The sequence below is a fragment of the Rhineura floridana genome, chromosome 20 (genome assembly GCF_030035675.1).
Source record: "Rhineura floridana isolate rRhiFlo1 chromosome 20, rRhiFlo1.hap2, whole genome shotgun sequence".
Lineage (NCBI taxonomy): Eukaryota > Metazoa > Chordata > Lepidosauria > Squamata > Rhineuridae > Rhineura > Rhineura floridana.
Window position 1 is genome coordinate 10,380,962 of NC_084499.1, and position 19,385 is coordinate 10,400,346.

Sequence of the window (19,385 nt, forward strand, 5' to 3'; positions counted from 1 at the left end):
GCTTGCCAAAAATAAACAAAACCTTTTTTGTAAAAAAATGCTGCATTTTTTCTTTTTGTCTCCAGACACAGGAGGACAACAAGTATATTTGTATTTCTGTTCTGGTTGAATCCTCCCACTTCCCGCCCACAGGAATCCCCATCTGCTTTGAAACAACGGTGGAAATAAATTCGTTTAAATTTCCCCTGTGCTTGCACTGAAAGCAGATGGTTTGATTTTTTACAGCAGTTGATCATGTTTAGTGTAGAGCAGTTAATCATATGCTCCTTATCTTTTTCCCTGTAAACAAATAGTCTTGAGGATTTCACAGAACCTGGTTGAAAGGCTTCTGGTGGGCAAATCGCCACATAACAGCCCCAAGGGAGTGTGTCTGCATTATTTATGACTGTTGCAAATTCCCTGTAAAGATTGCATTTTCCCGTAGAGGTAATAAGTCTCCTGCTGGTAAAACCATGGCGTGGTGCAGGATGGCAAAGTTAGTTAAGGCAACTAATTCTAGATGTCTTAAGCAAGATAGCCAAAGCACAATCTATAGGAATAAAGGGAGAAATACCAGGGTCCCTGGTCAATCTGAACCTGGGGGAAATTTCCCTTCCTGATTAGAGTTAAGTTGAGTAGCATCACACCATCCAACACCCTGTCCTTAATTGTAGCCAAACACACAGTGGAATAGTATCATAGAATAGCACAGATGACCTATAAGGCCATTGAGTCCAACCCCCTGCTCAGTGCAGGAACCCAGTAGTGGCTGCTGCCCCTTTGGATTGGTAGGGCAGAAGACAGACAACTTCCAATGCACCTGTCAGTGGTGGTGGCAGGTGGCCATTGGGACTGGTGGGGTGGAAGGCAGGGAAGCCAACAGTAGATGGAGCCAGAGCCAACGACAGGTGGAGACAACCAATTGTCTCCTCCCTGCTGAGTTCTCTAAGGGCAAAAGAGTAAGGAGGAGGAACCTGACAGACAGAGCCACCCCATGGACCGGTGCAAACTGGGCCACTGAGTCAGGCCATTGGTTCATCTAGTTCAATATGGTCTACACTAGGGATGTAAGGAGGCATTGTTAAGGATCCACAAATTAAAGATCCTCAGAGTTGTGACTTCTCATCTTTGGCTTTTTCCTAGAAAGTTTACTGTTGCACAAAAATCAGATTCCTGGGTTACAGCCCAGGCTCCTTTTTACCCTAAAGAAATGGCAGGTCTGTGTTTTAATTACCTCTTCCTGTGGCAGGATGTCTTCCTCTTAATCCTTCTTTGGCTTTTAAGCCCCCAACTTCTCAGATTTTACACCTCCTTTAGCATTATCTCCACTCTCTCTTCTTTACACTCAAGCTTTTTGCTTACACCCACAATGGCTGCACCCCCTCCCTGCCCTGTGTCTAGTCCTCCTTTTGTGCTGGTCCCTTCTGGCTGGCCCAGCTCTGCAGCTCTCTCACAGGCATAATTTTCCATTCCACCCGGTATTTGTCACATGCAGCACTGTTCCTGTTCCGTTGCAGTTTGTCTTCCATGTCCTGCTGTGGCAAAATTACATAACTGATGTAATTAATTATGCAAGTTATCTTGTCATTGTGTTGTTCCACACCATTCATTTCAGTGCAAAGGAAACGGAATGCAAACAGGAGAGAGAAAAGAAACAAACCTTAATCAGTTACATATTGTTTGTAAATTGAAAGCAACAACAACAGTTTATAGTGACTGATTTTACTGGATTCATTTCCATTCCAGATATGGGATGAATAAGCAAACATCAGCAATTTCTGCTCCTGTTTCTGTTTTCTTTGGAATTTTCTAACATCCCTAGTCTATGCTGACTGGTATTGGCTCTCTAGGGTTTCTCCCCCCCCTCCCCCGCTCTACCTGAAGATACCAGGGACTGAACCTGTCATCTTTTTGCTTGCAAAACATGTACTGTATGACTGAACTTTCTCCTTCATCTAAAATTAAAGATTCCTCATGGTTCTGAATAAAGGGATGAATTAAATAGGAATCTATAAAGTGGCCTTACGCTGAGTCAGACAGATGATGCATCTAGCTCAGTATTGCCTACACTGACTGGCAGAGGCTCTCCAGGGTTTTAGAGAGGGGTCATTCCCAACCCTATCTGGAGATGTCAGGAACCGAACCTGTCTGGAACCGTTTGCACCCAAAGCATGGGTTCTACCACCAAGGTGTGGTTCTTCCCCTGCGTACAGTCAGCAAGTGTGAAGGCAGACCTTGCTATGGATAAATTCTTGCTTGCTTAGTGTCAGAAAGAGAATATCAAGTGGTGACTGAAGGAAAAAAGAGATTTTCTGCTGGGGACAAAAAAACATTGCTTGCTTGATGATATGGAGTTGATTTTGCCTTTCTGGTTATGTAAAATCAGCTCATATTTCTTGCCCCTCCACCTCTGAATTGGTTTCTTCCAGAGCTGCACTGTGTTTGATTACCCTGTTTTGAGAAATTGATTTCTCTCACTTCCCACGTTGGGTTGCCCTGGTAGGAGCAGCTGGTAGCAACAGCTGTGTATTGGAGAGGTCACCCTGAGTCCAGTAGGGTGTGTGTGGGGGAAATGTGAGCACTGGGGTCCATTTCTCACAATGAAAGAGAGACAATAACATAAAATTGGAAGCAAAAAGTGACCTTTCTAAATCTAAATATCATTGCGGCATGCTACAGGGAGTGGGAGGAGTCAGAATGAGCCTGTGGCCTATTAATGTATGTTGCAGAGTTGGTTTGGCTTAGTTCATCCAACAACGACCTCTTAATCATTGGAAGAATAAATTTGCAGGGGATGGCAAGTGGGGAGGGCCGTGAACACTCTCTCTCTCTCTCTCTCTCTCTCTCTCTCTGTGTGTGTGTGTGTGTGTGTGTGTGTGTGGTCCGTACTGCAGATATCTTCTCTCAACTTCAGTCTCCTTTCTTTTGGATCTTACGAGTATCAGTAGCCAGTCTGAAATAAATATCTAAACCTGCCTGTGGGGGAGTGAATTGTTTATTACAGCAACATACCAATAAAATTAGGTAGAGAAATAAAATACACAGGTTGTTTAAGCCATTAAACACACACACACATATATAAATATATATTATTTATTCCTCTCAACTCTGCCTGTGGGTGAGATGTTAATAGCCCATATTTTAAGCAGGGGTTGAAAACATTCATCCTCTGGTGTGTGAGAATTAAATTCAAGTCAGTCTAGGTTTTTTTTAATGTTGCTAGTCCTGTGTTGCAGTGCAAAGCTTGGAAATGTCACTAGGATGTCAACAATTCTATGCACAGAGAAGCAAAGGAAATTATCTTGGATGTTTCTCAACTTTATGCTTAAAAAGTTTATATTTCTTAGTTCAATTCTGTTTCTCAAAAGCTGTTTAGTCTCCCTACCCCCATGTGGTTGGCTCAGCAGTTTCATAATTAATATTCTAAATCACCATGACATATTCCAACAGCCATAGATTTGGCAATGCCATCTTTGTTAAAATTGTGTTACTTTATGTGAAATAGCTGTTTAAACTAATCCATCAGGGTGCTGTTATTTCAGAGGTAAACTAGACTGGACGGTGGTCTGGATCCTTATCTCCCCCACTCCCCCGACAGTCCAAGTTTGACAATGATGTCAGCTGAGTTCTCAGGTGAGAACAGGGCTTTTGCATAACCCTGTGCACAGAAGACCTGACAGTCAGCTGATTATTGGGGCTGGAACACAACTTGCACTGTGTTCTATAAACCCTTATAATCAGCTGATCATTAGGGCTTGCAAAGAATGGTTCCATCCTGGTTCATTTTGAGCCTGCACCTTTTCTAGGCCTGCCTTGTCCCCAAAATGTTCCCTAGTGCCTTACAAATCCAAACCTGTCCTCCCAACACTGCTGTTCCATCCATGCATTGAGACTCCCCAGCTTTGTCTGTCTATCTGGCACTGCACATGATGCAGGTAGTATTTTACAGAAAACTACCTTGAAGGTCCTTGCTTTCAGCCTCCCACCAAGCAACTTCAGGCTTGCTTTCAGACTCACACAACTACATTTCCCCAAATTGTTGGTGCCAATATGCACCACAACCACTGACTTCTCCTCAACCCTATCTACCAGGTTATCTAGATGACTCATGACAACCACAGCCTTTGGGCCAGGCCTGTAAGTGAACACATGGTCTGCACACCCATCACAAACCCAACTGTCTGTGTCCCCAATGACTGAATCGTCCACCACCAGAAACTGCCTCCCCTCACCCCTGGAAGAGTATTCCCTTCTAGGGGATCATTTCTCTGTTCCTAAAAGTGAATCCCTCCTTCCCTGAGTCCCTTGTTCTCCATGGAGGAGCTCCCATTCTGGGAGTGGGATGCTGCTTTTGCATACCTGAAGGCTTTATCTACCAACCCTCTTTGGCTGTCTCAGCTTTTCTAGGTCACCTACCTTTACCTCAAAGGAACAAACTTGTTCTGGAACTCATTGAACCGAACACACACCCACATAGTCCATAGTCATACGTGTGACATTTTGACCGGCAATCAAGATAGCTCTCTCCCTCCCCCCGCCCAGCTTTCAACTTACATAATTGCTGCTGGGCTTCCACAGCTGCCTAACTCTCTTGTTGTTGTGACACTTTGTTACTGTGGTAGAGGCATGCCATCAGCTGGGACTCCTCTCTTGTTCGTAGAGCTGGCATGAACACCTGGATAAAAGCCTCTGATGAAGATCTTAAATATGGCTCAAACAGTTCCATGTGACCCAGGTGAAGTTCACCGCAAGTCTTGTCCAGGTGCTATTCTGAACATGCTTCTAGATTTGTTCTAGATGTCAGCCTTTTATTTTATAATGATTGGTAGTGGGGACTGGGTATGGGGAGGTCAAGTGCTTACTGCCTGTTCTTTCTCTGTCAGTGACTGACAATGTGTGAAAGCTAACTGCCTTGCTCACTTCCTGACCCAGCAACTAGTCACATTGGTCATTCAACAAGAGTCTCTTTCAAGCTCTCATGTACAGCAGGTTTTTAAAAAGAATAATCTTTTCTTATCCATGAACACATCCAGAAGCCCTTTGAGTATCCAAACTTCAATTTGTGACAATATTACATTACCCAAATTAATGGCATTTTCGCCTGTTATTATCATTCACCTTCTACAGTTATTCATCAAGGTGATATACAATACAAAACGTTAAAACACAAAAAAGACAGCAGATATATTTAAAAAAACAAAATTGACACCCAGGGTAGAGACCTGTTAATCCAGCTAGGAAAGAAACATGTCTTCAGTTTTTTCCTGTAAAGTGCAGCTAGTGGGTGCCTCTCAACAGGGATGCTGTTACACTGAGGAGAGCCAGCCATACTGAAAGCCCTGCTCCAAATTAGTACGGAGCAGGCTCCTGACATCTTTGGAGCTTGCAGGAGAAACCCACAAATTGAAGTGACCTACTGGGCATATAAGGGATAAGGTAGACCTCTCAAGTAGCCTGCTCCTGAGCTGTGTAGAGCCTTATCTGCTAGTACCAAAGCCTTGAACTTGGCCCAGTAGCAGATTGGCAGCCAGTACAATCCCACAAAAATGGTGTTATATGCTAGTGATAGTTTGCTCCCACAAGCGCAAGCAACCTGCCTCAAGAGTAGCTCCACACAGAGCACATTACAGTAATCCAACGTTGAGGCTACCAATGTATGGACAACTGCCGTCAGGCTGTCCTGATCCAGGGACAGTTGCAGCTGTCTTGCCATGCAGGCTTGTAGCATAAATTGCCTTTTGCATGAAAACTCCTCAGGAGTCTACAAGTCCGTAATCTTTACAAGTAAGACGTGTGCACAAGTGTGCTTAACTTTCCTAATGTACTTCAAATGTGCACACACTCCCCCCCCGCTTATAGTACCTCCATAAAGACTAGTAGATTTATTGCTGAGTAAACTTTCATGGATTGGATCCCACTTCATCAGGTGCAATATATATCAGTGGCACTAGATCTGTGTGATTTTGCTTGGAGTAAGGAATGGGAATGGTGAATCTCAGGTGACAGCTCTTAGTATAAGAGTCCAGCTGCTGACTCAGCTCCCGATTCCCTGGCATGGAAATAAATTCAGACTCTGAGCATAAGGTTCACAGCATCAAGAAAAGCTGGAGCTTGATTTGAGAGGACGGGGAGTGGAGTTTGACTGGAGCTAAGCAGCAGTCACAAATCTAACACAGACAAAGGGGGGAAAAACCACAACCCTCTGTTTTTCCAATTTCGCCAGGGTCTGGTTCGTGACCCAGAAGATGATGTTTAATATTATCAATACTTGCAGAGGTTTGTACTCTTGGACTGTGGTTCTTGAGGGTGCTTCCAGGTGGGGACCTAGTATTCCAAATGGAATATCTATCTATCTATCTATCTATCTATCTATCTATCTATCTATCTATCTATCTATCTATCTATCTATCTATCTATCTATCTATCTATCTATCTATCTATCTATCTATCTATCTATCTATCTATCTATCATGTTTCATATATATATTGAAAAATAACTAGTGCACATGCGTGCACATACACATATACACTTGCACATTCTGGAGGAAGAATCAATAATGCAAAGTGATTTGGTGTGTGCACTAATATGTGCATACTTTCAAAACCTCAATATAGGCAGGCACCTCTTGGTGGTTGCTGAGGGAAATAACAAGATAGCTGGACATTTGGTAGGAAAGGCTATCCGTCCGTCCGTCCATATTCTAATTGCATCCATCTGTATTCTAATTGCAAAACTCAGTGGCTGATGCAAGTGTCTGTCTGTCTGTCTATCTAATCTTCTGTTCATTCCCCATTACATTAACATACTAAATAATAAAACGGGGGGCTTCAAAATTAAATGACTTCTAGATACCTCTCAGGCCATTTATGTTGATTACTAGATTTGTCATTTTATTTTTCTTGGGCTCTGTTGGAAGATGATTGGTGGTTTTGTTGGAACTGTTGTGATGATTTGGCTTGGCATTTTGAACTTGCTTATCTGGAAAAACGTCATAAAGTTGTAGAAGATACCATGAAATTTCAGTTTTTCAGGGAGCCAAACAAAACTCTAGGAACTCTTTATTCATATACATTTTCAGTCCTTGTTGTTTATAATTTTGTCCATAACTTTGAATATTTTATAAAGCTTTTTCATTATTTATGGGCTGGCTCCAAGGTAGATTATGGGCGGACGTGGAACAGAATTAACCTGGAGGTGTTCTTTGTTTGCTGAAAAATAGGCATTGTTTATCATTCTTGGAGAATTCAAAAAAATTCTCCATACCCCCACCCCTCTTCCCATTTTTTTTTTTAGCCTCCCTAGACTCCCTGCTCTACTGTGATCCTTGTCTTGATATGGATCTCTTCTGGCTTACTGTTGCAGAGGCTTTGGCCAAACATTTTTATTTGCTAGATGGAGAAGAGCAGTGAGCTCAGATGAAGTTTAGAAGTCGGCTAAATCAATACATAGTGGTTGGTGCCCTTTTGGTTTAGTGCAGATGATATTGCCAATCTTGTAACCATGATTAGCACTGGGACAGAAGTGTCTCCGCATATGAGAGGAAGTGTGTGGTGGAGGGATGAGGGAGCCTAGAAAAACATATCCTACTCCTGATCTCTTATGCACGTTTAAATTATCAGCAGTATTATTTATTCCAAAGCATATATATAACATAATTGTGATTAACCAAAAAGAGGTTTTTATTATATTAACAAAACATTTCAGCTTCTGCCTTCATCAGCTGCTAACATACAAATGCTGTTACCAAGGTGGCAGTTATAGAGCTTTGAGGATGGAATGCTCAGAGGGGCTTCCTTTGCAGAAGCTAAGGAGTGGTGGTACTGTCCTCCAGGTTGAGGCCATGTGGTGCCAATGTGTCCAGAGAGTAAATCCAAAAGTTCTCCCTTTTGGTCAGTGCTGCTGGATCTGCTGGCATCTCTATCACTGTTATGGAAAAGTCCAACAGGCTGTGACCCTCGATGTTAAAATGCTTTGCAACTGGTTGCTCCACTTTTTTTGTCAAGATTGCCGACTTGTGGTTCCTGAAGGGCTGCTTTTATATATATGCTGTTTTTCAGAGCTCATAAACTAATATGCACCAAATAAATCCTACAGGTACAATATAATGGTACTGACAACTACTTTCAAAAGCACTAGGACGGGCAGAACATATTACATCAAACAAAACATCACCTGCAGGTCCTGCAATATAATTTAGCATTGAATGCAAAAAACCCAGGATGTTGTATCCAATACATAGGAAAAACTACAACTGACCCACGCACATGCTTCAGAAACCACAAATCAGCAATCTTGACTAAAAAAGTGGAGCAACTAGTTGCAAAATATTTTAACATCGAGGGCTGCAGCCTGTTGGACATATCAATAACAGCTGTAGAGATGCCAACAGATCCAACAGCATTGACTAAGAGGGAGAACTTCTGGATATACTTCCTGGTCACATCGGCACCACATGGCCTTAACCTGGAGGACAGTACAAACATCACTTTGCTTCTGCAAATGAGGCCCCTATGAGCATTGCATTCTCAAAGCTCTATAACTGCCCCCTCGGTAACAACATTTGTATGTTAGCAGCTGATGAAGGCAGAAGCCGAAACATTTTGTTAGTAAAATAAAAACCTCTGTTTTGTTAATCACAATTATGGGTACAATACAATAGTGATATACTCTGAACAGGGTGCGACAGATGCTCTTGGAGGTTGCTGATTCGTAGGGTCGCCATAAGTCGTAATCGACTTGAAGGCACATAACAACAACAAAGGCACAAAAGGAGCTGTTGCCAGACACCACTGAGTACTCATAATAAAGTGCTCTTTGGCAGTTCCATTACAGATGGATCCCAAGTATGAAAAAGTTGACTAGTTACTTAACTAGTTGGATGTGAATGTGGATATCTGGGCTACTGAACATATTGCAGTGGGGGTAGCCACTATGCTCATATGGCTACTGTTGCTTGGCAGTAAATGAAACCACCGGTGTGTCAAGATTGAGTACATGAGCCTCATTGCCTAGGAAACAGGGATGCATTCTCTCCTCCAGTTCAGAGAGAGGTTAATGGGCTGTTTTCCATTATTGGCTATCGATATGAATGAACACATAATGCACATTGATTGAAACACTGTGCAAAAAGTTGAAATGCAATTTGGGGAAGGGCCAGAGGGCATGTTTAGCATCTCCAGGGTAGGACTGTGTTCTGCCCTCACTAGGTTCTAGAGCGATTAGGGTACTTGCTAGTGGCAACACCAACGCGGGCACAAGGAGAAGCAGTATCCAGGGCCAGTTTGAGGTCAGGGTCCAAATAATCAGAGTATAAAACAAGGGGGCAGGTAAGAGGCAAGATCATGGCAGTCTGAAGTCATGTTCAAGTTGGTGCATGGGCAAACAAGGGCATAGTCAGATTTGGGCAGCTGGAGGTCAGGTTCAGAATAGTTATGTAGTCAGATTGGTCAAAGTGCAGTGCTGGTATGAAGATATTGTTTCAGCAGCTCTTCTAGCCAGGTGCTGGTATTCTTGGAACAACACCCTAAAGCCACTGGACTTCTGCTAGAAATCTTCATCCAGAAGTCATATTGAGAGGAGGGTCTTATTCCTGATGAGACCGTGCCTGCAGTTGGGCACCCTTCCTTGATGGGACAGGTTTCTGTCTGGCATTTGAGGTGTTGTCTCTCCCTTGGCCTCAGGACTTCTTCAGCCTCAATGCCAGAGACTGAACTTTTCTGCCCTGGGCTCCTGCTGGGAGGATATAAAGCAAATAATAAACAAAGAAACAAACTTACCCTTGGTATGGATGGCCCCTCCTTGGCATCATCTAAAGACCCTGGATCCATACTCCCAGACTCAGCCTCATTCAGGGCTTTGTGTAATGCTGAGGCCTCCAGGTCATCCTCTGATGAGGAATATCCTGGCTGAGACATGGCAGGCTGGGAAAGACCCCTTCTTGAGACACTGGAGAGGTGCTGCCCTTCTTGTAGACTAGGCGTGGGGAACCTCCAACCCATGCGCCAGATTGGGCCCAGTAGGGGCCATAATTTGACACACAAGGTCATTTCCTCCAAACCATGTCCACATACGATGTCATGTGATGTCATAGAATTGTAGAATTGGAAGGGGCCTATAAGGTCATCGAGTCCAACCCCCTGCTCAATGCAGGAATCCAAATTAAAGCATACCCTCCTTGAATACCTTCAGTGTTGGAGAGCCTACCAGCTCCCTAGGGAATTGGATCCATTGTTGTACCACTTTAACAGTCTGGTTTTCTGCCCCTGATGCTCAGTTGAAATCTGCTTCCTATAACTTGAGCCCATTATTCCGTGGTCCTGCACTCTGGGACAATTGAGAAGAGATCCTGGGCCTCCTCTGCATGGCAACCTTTCAAGTACTTGAACGGTGCTATCATATCTCCCCTCAGTCTTCTCCAGGCTAAGCATGCCCAGTTCTTTCAGTCTCTTCTCATAGGGTTTTGTTTCCAGTCCCCTGATCATCCCTGTTGCCCTCCTCTGAACCTGTTCCATCTTGTCTACATCCTTCTTGAAGTGCAGAGTCCAGAACTGGACACAGTACTCAAGATGAGGCCGAAACAGTGCTGAATTGGTGTGGAGAAGGTAAACACGTGGCTGCAAAGGAACAATCAGGGGCCTGAAAGATCCAAAGGTTCTTAGTTCTAGCCCCAGTGACTTCTGGCAGTCTGTGACACTGGGGTCCTAGCCATGTCGGCATACAGACTGGTGACAAGGAACTTCTTCACAGACTTCATTGTGAGAGAGACAGAATTTTCTTTCTGGCTCAACATCAGACCTGACATGGTAATAGCATGTTTGCCAGAGGGTTCTTTGCTGACTTCTGCTGTGCTCCTGTTTGAAAAATGCCTGAGAAAGTGGCAGCCAGTCTGCTAGTGTGTGTGTGTGTGTGTGTGTGTGTGTGTGAGAGAGAGAGAGAGAGAGAGAGAGAGAGAAATGTGTTTTTATTGCATTATCTTTTATTGCCACAATGAGGGGAATTGCAAAGAGTGGTGGGGGAAGGGGTGGATGAAGTGGCTTGAATAGAAAATAACTCACAGTCACTCACAGGTTAGGTTTGCAGTTGTAATTGCAAATGGTGCTGTTAATACAGTGCTTATTTCATAATCATTTTATAAGAAAAGGAAGAAAAGCAGTTTGCAGTTACCCAGTTCCAAATGAAATTAGCATTCTGCAGTGTTTTCCAGTGGACAGTTAGTTTGCACACATGAGTGGAGGCAATTAGGTGGGAAGTGATTGAGCACCGTGACTGGGGAGAGGATGAGTCCTGGGTTACCATTTGGGAAAGAGAAGGTGAGTGGGGTTGTTCTCCGAAGCTAGCAACCTCTTCCCTTTTAGTAGAAATGGGTGTTTTCAGCAGAGAGAGGGGGTACACTTGAACCTCTTGAGGCTCTGTGATAGCAAAGCTGATATCTCCACACTGCCACATCCAGAGTAAATGACAGCAAATTAGATTTTGCACCTCTGGGAGTTAGAATATGCAAAGAATAAAACAAAGCAGACACCTCTAGTCCAGATAGTTCTTCTCACTCTGAAATGATAGGGGAGGATTAAGCAGCAGACTTAAAAGACAGGTGCACAGCCTGTGGGAAGCCTCAGGTTTGTCTGTGTTCATTAATTTATTTAATTTATGAATAACTTCCCATAAAAAAAAAACATCCTGAAGCAATTTAACAATAGAAACATCAACAATAAAATATAAACAGTTTAAAGTCCAGTATATATTCAGACTGCGATAAAAACAATCTCCCCTTAAAATACTTGTTGGAAAAGGAAGGCAAGCTTGTAGAAAGGCATTGAGTCCACATGGTGAAAAACAGGGTACAGAGGAAGGTGTCTTACACTAGGTGAGGTTATTTGGACTGTCCTTTACCAGGTTTGACCATTCTGTATTGGACCATTTCTGTATTGGGATATCCTGATCACAGTTGTCCATGCATTGGTAACCTCAAGGTTGGATTACTGCATTGTGCTCTATGTGGGGCTACCCTTGAGGTTGGTCTGAAGGTTACAGCTAGTGCAGAATGCGGTGGCTACATTGCTTGTGGGCGCAAAGGACTGGCACCATATAACACCTTGCTTGTGGGATTCACACTCGCTGTCAATCTACTACTGGGCCAAGTTCAAGGTATTGGTACTAACATATAAGGTCCTATACATCTCAGGACCAGGTTAGTTAAGAGACTGCTTTATCCCTTATATACCCAGTAAGCCACTGTGGCCTGTGCGAGAGTTTCTCCTGCAAGTTCCAAAGAGATTGGAAGCCTGCCCCACAGTAACTCAAAACAGGGCTTTCAGTGTGGCTGCCCCTGTTCCTGTGTAGATACGACAGGTGCCGGCTATCTGCACTTTTCGGAAACAATCGAAGACATTTTTGTTCCAACGAACTTTCCCAGCTGAATGAGTAGGTCTTTGCCATTGTTGTCCATTTTGTATTTTTCCTCACTGCTTTTTAGTTGTTTTCATTATGTTTTGTACATTACCTTGAGATATATATTTGGAAGGTGATGAATAAATAATAATGATACTAACAAGTGCTAATCACCTCAACGGTTATAAACTCAGTTGATCACTGTACTTGCACTGTCCTTTGAGGCCCTCCTGCAAATATTGTCTCAACAGTTTGCAGCCACAGTCACTTCTTTTGACAGCATGGATCCTACCGAATTTCAGAAGGATGCCTGTAATGGTTCTCCTGCAAGGGCAGCCTTTGTAGTTTTGGGGTGAGTAAAATAGGAATCACTTAATGTCCCCTAATGTTTTGTGAGCAATCAGTCTGAAAATTGCAGACACAAAAATGGTGCCCATGGGAAAGAAGCCTGCCAAATTGCAGTCAAATAGACTTGAGCCATAGGGGTTTTTGTTGTGTATGTGTGTGCTAGGGGTCTTTAAAGTTGATTGGAGGGCAGGAAGGGAGAAGAGGAAAGGATATAAAAAAAGGAATGCAAAGGAACTGGCATCCACCAACCCTACAATTCATGTTGAGAATAGAGGATAATCTTCTATCCTCTGTTCTCAACATGAAAACTTTCCACAGCTGTAACTCTCCCCCAAACAACAATGACAAATAGTGGAAAGAAAATAAAATCATTAAATTAGGACAGTTGTTGGAAAATAGAAAGTGATTGGAAAGGGTGGGGAGTATGATTGCCAGGTACTTGGCCTGAGACTGATCCTATATCTTTAGGAGAAGAGAAAGTCAGCCAAGTGCAGGTGATCTTGCAACACTGTAATGGGATCAACCACAAGGTGGAATTCTCCCTTCCCCCTGTACAACTTTTAAAGATACAGAAGACCTCTTGGTTGCCAGGCCTCGAAGAGGTCTTCTGTATCTTTAAAAGTTGTGCAGGGAGAGGGGAGGATTCCCCCTTGTGGTTTTTCTCATTACAGTGTTGCAAGAACACCTGCACTTGGCTGACTTTCTCTTCTCCTAAAGATACAGGATCAGTCTCAGGCCAAGAACCTGGCAACCCTACTTCCAGGGGGCACTGCTTTGATTTGGGGTGCCTTTTTAACCTCACAATCTGACTTGGGCAAGTAAAAATATAAATAAAATTTCCTGAGGCATCCTGATTTTGCCTTGTGCTTCAGATTCATACTGAGCATTTGTATGTGCCTAATACGAATGTAGCACGGTCTGGACATGTATCTTCAGGCTTTTGCTCCCTGCTGTCTTGCATATTCTCTGCGCCTTCACCAACACACTCTGAAGATGAGGGTTGACGAGCAAGGTAGAAATCCTTTCCGTGGTTTTCCTTTACTCTCTCGTGTAGCTTCCCTTTCCTTCCAAATATCTCAGGAAAGGGAGGGCATTCACTTTTCTTGTTGGCCCCAAAAAGTTTGGGACTAGGATACCTTGAAACCAGCATCCTCCTCCCATATCAGTTGTGCTCAATGCTGACTGTGGGGGGTCCTGCTCTAAAGTCCCCCAACTGAGATACAGTGGATGCATAGACAGAAGAGAGGCCTCTCTGTTGTGGCACCCTAGCTTTGCAACTCTTTGCCTCTAGACTTCAGTCGCCTCTGTCTCTTTTTGCTTTTTTTTTTTAATTTAAATAACTGTTGTTTCAGTGGGTGTTCTTTTGTGAAATTATGTTCTGCTACAATGCTGTGTCACTTTGTTTTAACTTTGTTTTGTTTTATTACGATGGTGACCCCCCTCCTAATGTGTATGTCCCCTTTTGGGGACTGAAAGGTGAAATGCAATTCTTAAAAAAAATAAAAAATAAAATGTGTCTGGCCCTTCATGGGATATGGGGGCACATTGTTAAAAATGTTTTGTGGGGGGAAATGGGAGGCTTTGCCCCTTTATGTTGGTTTGCTTTTTTGCTTGTTCAAGAGCAGGGATAGGCAAATCTGTCAATTTCAGTGTTTCTCCCTTTCTTTTTCCAAGTCTTAAGTTTAGTTCACATTTCCGCATCAGTTTGCAAATATATATATTTTTAAGTCCTCATGAACATTCATCAGCATTTGGGTGCAAATTTATTTATTTATTTATTTAATTAATTAATTCATCCTAATTTCCCCTAATACACACATTTTTGCAAATCATTTTTCTCTATTACATTTTTCTCTATTACAGCCTTTCCCAACCAGTGTGCCTCCAGATGTTGTTGGACCACAACTCCCATCAGCCTCAGCCAGCATTGCCAATGATCAGGAAAGATGTCGATTGTGGTCCAACAACATCTGGAGGCACACTGGTTGGGAAAGGCTGCTCTAATACAATGCCTTTCTGTATATTATGCTTGGTAATATATGTGGCTTTATGCACTCTTTATCTCACCATATGCATTTTTGTCCACATCACTTGGCTGGAGTGCTCTATTGCAAAATTTGGAGAAGAGTAAATTTTGAAGGATGTCTGAATTTCAGTTCTCATAACATTTTGGAAAGTGCAAATTAGGTAGATTCATCTTGATTTCTTGATATGAACTGAATCCAATTTCCCCACCATCCCTATTAAAGAGACAACTTTCTTGTTTGTCTACACAGTCTCTCAGCTCCCTTCTGTGCTGAAGACTGGCCTCTCGCAGTGACTTCTGTGTCTTGCACTGCCATCATGTCTTCCAAGCTTTATTAAGAACCCAAGACTCTCCCCCCCCATTTGTTAAACTAGTGAAAAACTTGTGATTGTATCAGGGTTGTGTTTTCCCCCCTCCTGCCTGTTGTCAGATAAGAGTTGCTCTTGGCACAGTGCCTGGAAGGGAGAAGCATCTAGGGAAGGCAGGCATCTCATGAATATATGAAGGAGAAAAAGTACATTTGTTCAGTTTTCCTCAGAGGGAAACTGTATCATTGACAAAGCATCACTTTGCCCTTACCTCCTCCACCCATCCTCCTCAAATTTACAATTATATATATTTTGAGTGCAGATATGAAAGGACTGCATTTCTGTTTTGGAACGCGTAGTGGGTTTGAGAATTTGAGCTGATAGTGAGTTTGAAGGAGGAGTTCTGGAGCCTTCTAATGCAGTGGATGGAACATTATTTGCATATAATTTGCTCCCCCCCACCCCCGCTTTTTTTTTTTTTGAGCTGGGCAGATTAATATACTTGTTTTAAAATGGTCGACTGGATCAGCTTGGAAGCTGGGGAAGGAGAGGGAAGAGGGTCCCTGGAGAGAACATTATCCTGCCTTGTTTATAATCCAGTCCAATTGGCTTATCTAAGAACTGACTGGAGACCAAAACCACTTCCCAAAGCTATCAGTATCTAGCAGGTTGCTATGATACACAATCAGGTTTGGTTATTTTCATTATTGCTTTGCTGCCTTATGGGCATCTAACAATATTACAGCATGCCTTCAGAATCTACCTGCTCTTTTTTCTTTAGCAAAGGAAGCATAAATATCTCACTCACGCTTTGGAGTGGTGGGTGGTGGGCGAGAAGGTGGGCCTCTCTGATTCTTCACTGTGCCATTTGCAATTTGTCATTCTGTACAGCCCTGTGGAAGCAGCCAGGTAGGTGTAGCGCCTGGAAGGAGAGGTAGCATCCACACCCTTTCTATCCAAGGGACCAAAAAAGGGGTGCTTGGTGGGTTTGCCTGGGCATCTAGTAGGATGCTTGCAGAATGAGTGTTGGACCCTCTTAGAGCGCCTGGTGGTGGAAATGGCATCACATGCCCAAGCACTTCTAATGGTTAGGCTTCTTTCAAATGTTGTGACACGGAACTGCACTCAGAAAGCCTGTTGCTTCAAGGCAACTTGGCTGGTATAACTAGAAGCCACTTCCTGAAGCCTGAAATATCTTGCACTACCAAGCTTCTTTTAAATCCACATATATATCTGGTAAGAAAAAATTCCCTCCACACACACAAACACTGGTCCTTCCCACTTCTCATCTTCTTGGAGTGATTTCCAGCTTTAATCATCTCTTTCCTGAGATGTTGTTTGCCTATGTGTGCTGTGCACCTATCCCTAGATAATCTGTTCTTTTGGCAGGTAGCACCTCAGCTGTCACTCATGATCCTCCTGGTTAGACAGCGTAAGACATAGGATATTTTCCTCTATTTTTGGCACTCTCTGACCACCTACAAAACACAAAAGTGACCCTAACTCTATGCAAGTTTGATGCTATGTAAATACTGTAAAGGTTGCCCCACAGAGAAGGGCCAGGATATCTTCTCAGTCGTCCCAGAGTGTAGGACATGGAATAATGGGCTCAAGTTGCAGGAAGCCAGATTTCGACTGGACATCAGGAAAAACTTCCTAACTGTTAGAGCCATATGACAATGGAACCAATGGCCTAGAGAGGTAGTGGGCTCTCCAACACTGGAGGCCTTCAAGAGGCAGCTGGACAGGCACCTGTTGGGTATGCTTTCAGCTGGATTCCTGCATTGAACAAGGAGTTGGACTCGATGGCCTTATAGACCCCTTCCAACTCTATGGTTCTATCATTCTTTGATTCTGCATGACTCAGTTTAGATTTAGCTTGACCAGCAAGCTATGGTTGTTTTCTTTTCTCACACGTGTTCACAGTCTTTCTCCTATGCCCGCCTCCTCTCTATTCTCCTATAATAATACTTGATTAATTTGAAATGTGGACTTGACTGGGTGCACATGGTTTCCCCCTCCCCATTTTATTACGCTCTGGTTTCTCTTCAGATTGTATAAATCTTTCTCTCCTCCCCATTTTATCCTTACAACAACCTTGTAAGGTAGGCTAGGGTGCGTGAGAGAGTGACTTGCCCAGGGTCACCCAGTAAGCTCTGTGAGTGAGAGGGGCTTTGAAACCTGGTCTTCCGGATTTGCATGTGCAATGAAACTCCCCCCTCCTCTTCCCATGTATGCCCCAAATACACATGGGAAGAGGAATCTGGCCCTGGTACGTCTTGGCCTATTAACTTCAGATTCTACCTTGAATGCATTTGGCCAATCCATTTTCTTCACATTGCAGGACAGCTGCACAGGTCAGTGGAGTTAAGAGCACTAGACAAGCTTTCCGTGCAATGGAAAGTTGGGGCTAGGATGCTTAATGTTTCAAAAAGAATTGAAAATGATTGTTATATGTCACTGGATTGGAAAACAGTTCAAGAAAATGGTGCCATGGTGTTAGGTCTGTTCCTACCTTACACAAAAATCCACTTGCTTCAGCCCATATAGCAAGTGAGTCATGTGCCCATGGAACCGCAGATTGACGTCAGCATTGATTTTGCATGTCTTATTTATTTATTTATTTGTGTGTAGATGGATATATATGTGAACATAATTGTGATTAACAAAACAGAGGTTTTTATTATATTAACAAAACGTTTCAGCTTCCGCCTTCATCAGCTGCCAACATACAAAAGCTGTTACCAAGGTGGCAGTTATAGAGCTTTGAGGATGGAATGCTCAGAGGGGCTTCATTGGCAGAAGCTAAGTAGTGGTGGTACTGTCCTCCAGGTTGAGGCCATGTGGTGCCAATGTGTCCAGAAAGTAAATCCAAAAGTTCTCCCTTTTGGTCAATGCTGCTGGATCTGCTGGCATCTCCATCACTGTAAAGGAAAAGTCCAACAGGCTGTGACCCTTGACGTTAAAATGCTTTGCAACTGGTTGCACCACTTTTTTTGTCAAAATTGCTGACTTGTGGTTCCTGAAGCGCATGTGTAGGTCAGTTGCGGTCTTTCCTACGTATTGGATATGATATCTATAGATAGATAGATAGACAGATAGACAGATAGTTTTGAAAGCAACAAACAGAACTTCACTCAAGCTGCTCTGGATCCCTATAAGGATTCCCTTAATCACCTAAAAATATATAAACATATTGTGATTAACAAAACAGAGGTTTTCATTTTATTAACAAAACGTTTCAGCTTCCGCCTTCATCAGCTGCTAACATACAAAATACGTTTATATCTATCTATCTATATCTCCCACCCTTCCTCCCAGTAGGAGCTGATGGTGTGCACACACACACACCAACCAATGTTGGCATTTCCCCTTCATGGGGTCTAATGAACTAATCAAAGTGTGCATTGAAAAAATAAGTATGGATCATCTAGTGCTGAATATCTGCTCTTTTCAGAGTTGGTGAGAAAGACAACGTGAGGCCTCTGCAATGTTGTGTATGGTAACGTTCAGGCCATTTGTCTTTAAGTTTGGGATCTTGGTGAATGTGTTTGTAGCGGAGGGTGATGGGCATCAAGCTTCTCCTGAGCCCTTACCTGCCTCTCCCACTAATTGGTACAAAAGTGTTGTAAAGGGATAGGATTACATTCAACTAAGCAGAACTTAGTTAGTCATGTCCCAAATTAGTCATGTCTATTGATTTCAGTTGGTCTACTCTGATTAGAGCAAAGATTGGATGACACCCATAGTGTTTATTTTTATTGCATTTATGTGTAGTCTTTCTGCCAAGGCATCCAAGATGGTTTACAGTTTTAAAATGCTAACACAAACGGCACAAAATATGGAACAAAACAGGGTTCTTCTGGGCTGACTGATAGTCCCTTCAGGAGCTGACAATATGTGGTTCTTGGCCTTGCCAGAACTTCCTTCAGTAGCCACAAGGAAGGTGGGTTGTACCGTCAAAGCTAATGGCAAACTTGTGAGCCAGGCAAGGTGACTGTGCAACGGGCTGAGGAGGGCCTTGTTTTGATAGGGATAAACAAAAAGTCTCCATATGGCCATTTTAACCTTCCACTCCCCTCTTGTCTCCTTCCCCCAACTAATAGCTGCAGAAGTGACACAAGAAACAGTGGAGTCCCTTATGCAGAAGTTCAAGGAGAGTTTTCGGACCAACACGCCCATCGAGATAGGCCATCTCCAGCCAGCGCTACGCAGCTCATCAGTTGGGAGGCGAAAACGCAGGAACCGGTCCAGAGGTAATTTGCCCCTTTTGGGAATGTTGACTCATTCCTTCTCCCACCTTTTCTCTTCCACCTCCTACCGTACCAGGTGGTAA

The 19,385-nt window shown here is 43.3% G+C and overlaps 1 protein-coding gene across 5 annotated transcripts in view; it reads left to right on the forward strand.

Annotated features, from left to right (window-relative positions):
- The window catches only part of ASTN2 (astrotactin 2), a 773,365-nt gene that overhangs the window by 276,803 nt on the left and 477,177 nt on the right, over positions 1–19,385 (forward strand). For all 5 annotated transcript variants that reach the window (XM_061604310.1, XM_061604311.1, XM_061604312.1 and 2 more), the window contains exon 4: positions 19,156–19,305. In XM_061604310.1, coding sequence (XP_061460294.1) covers positions 19,156–19,305 — 150 coding nt within the window. The remainder of the gene's footprint in view (positions 1–19,155; positions 19,306–19,385) is intronic.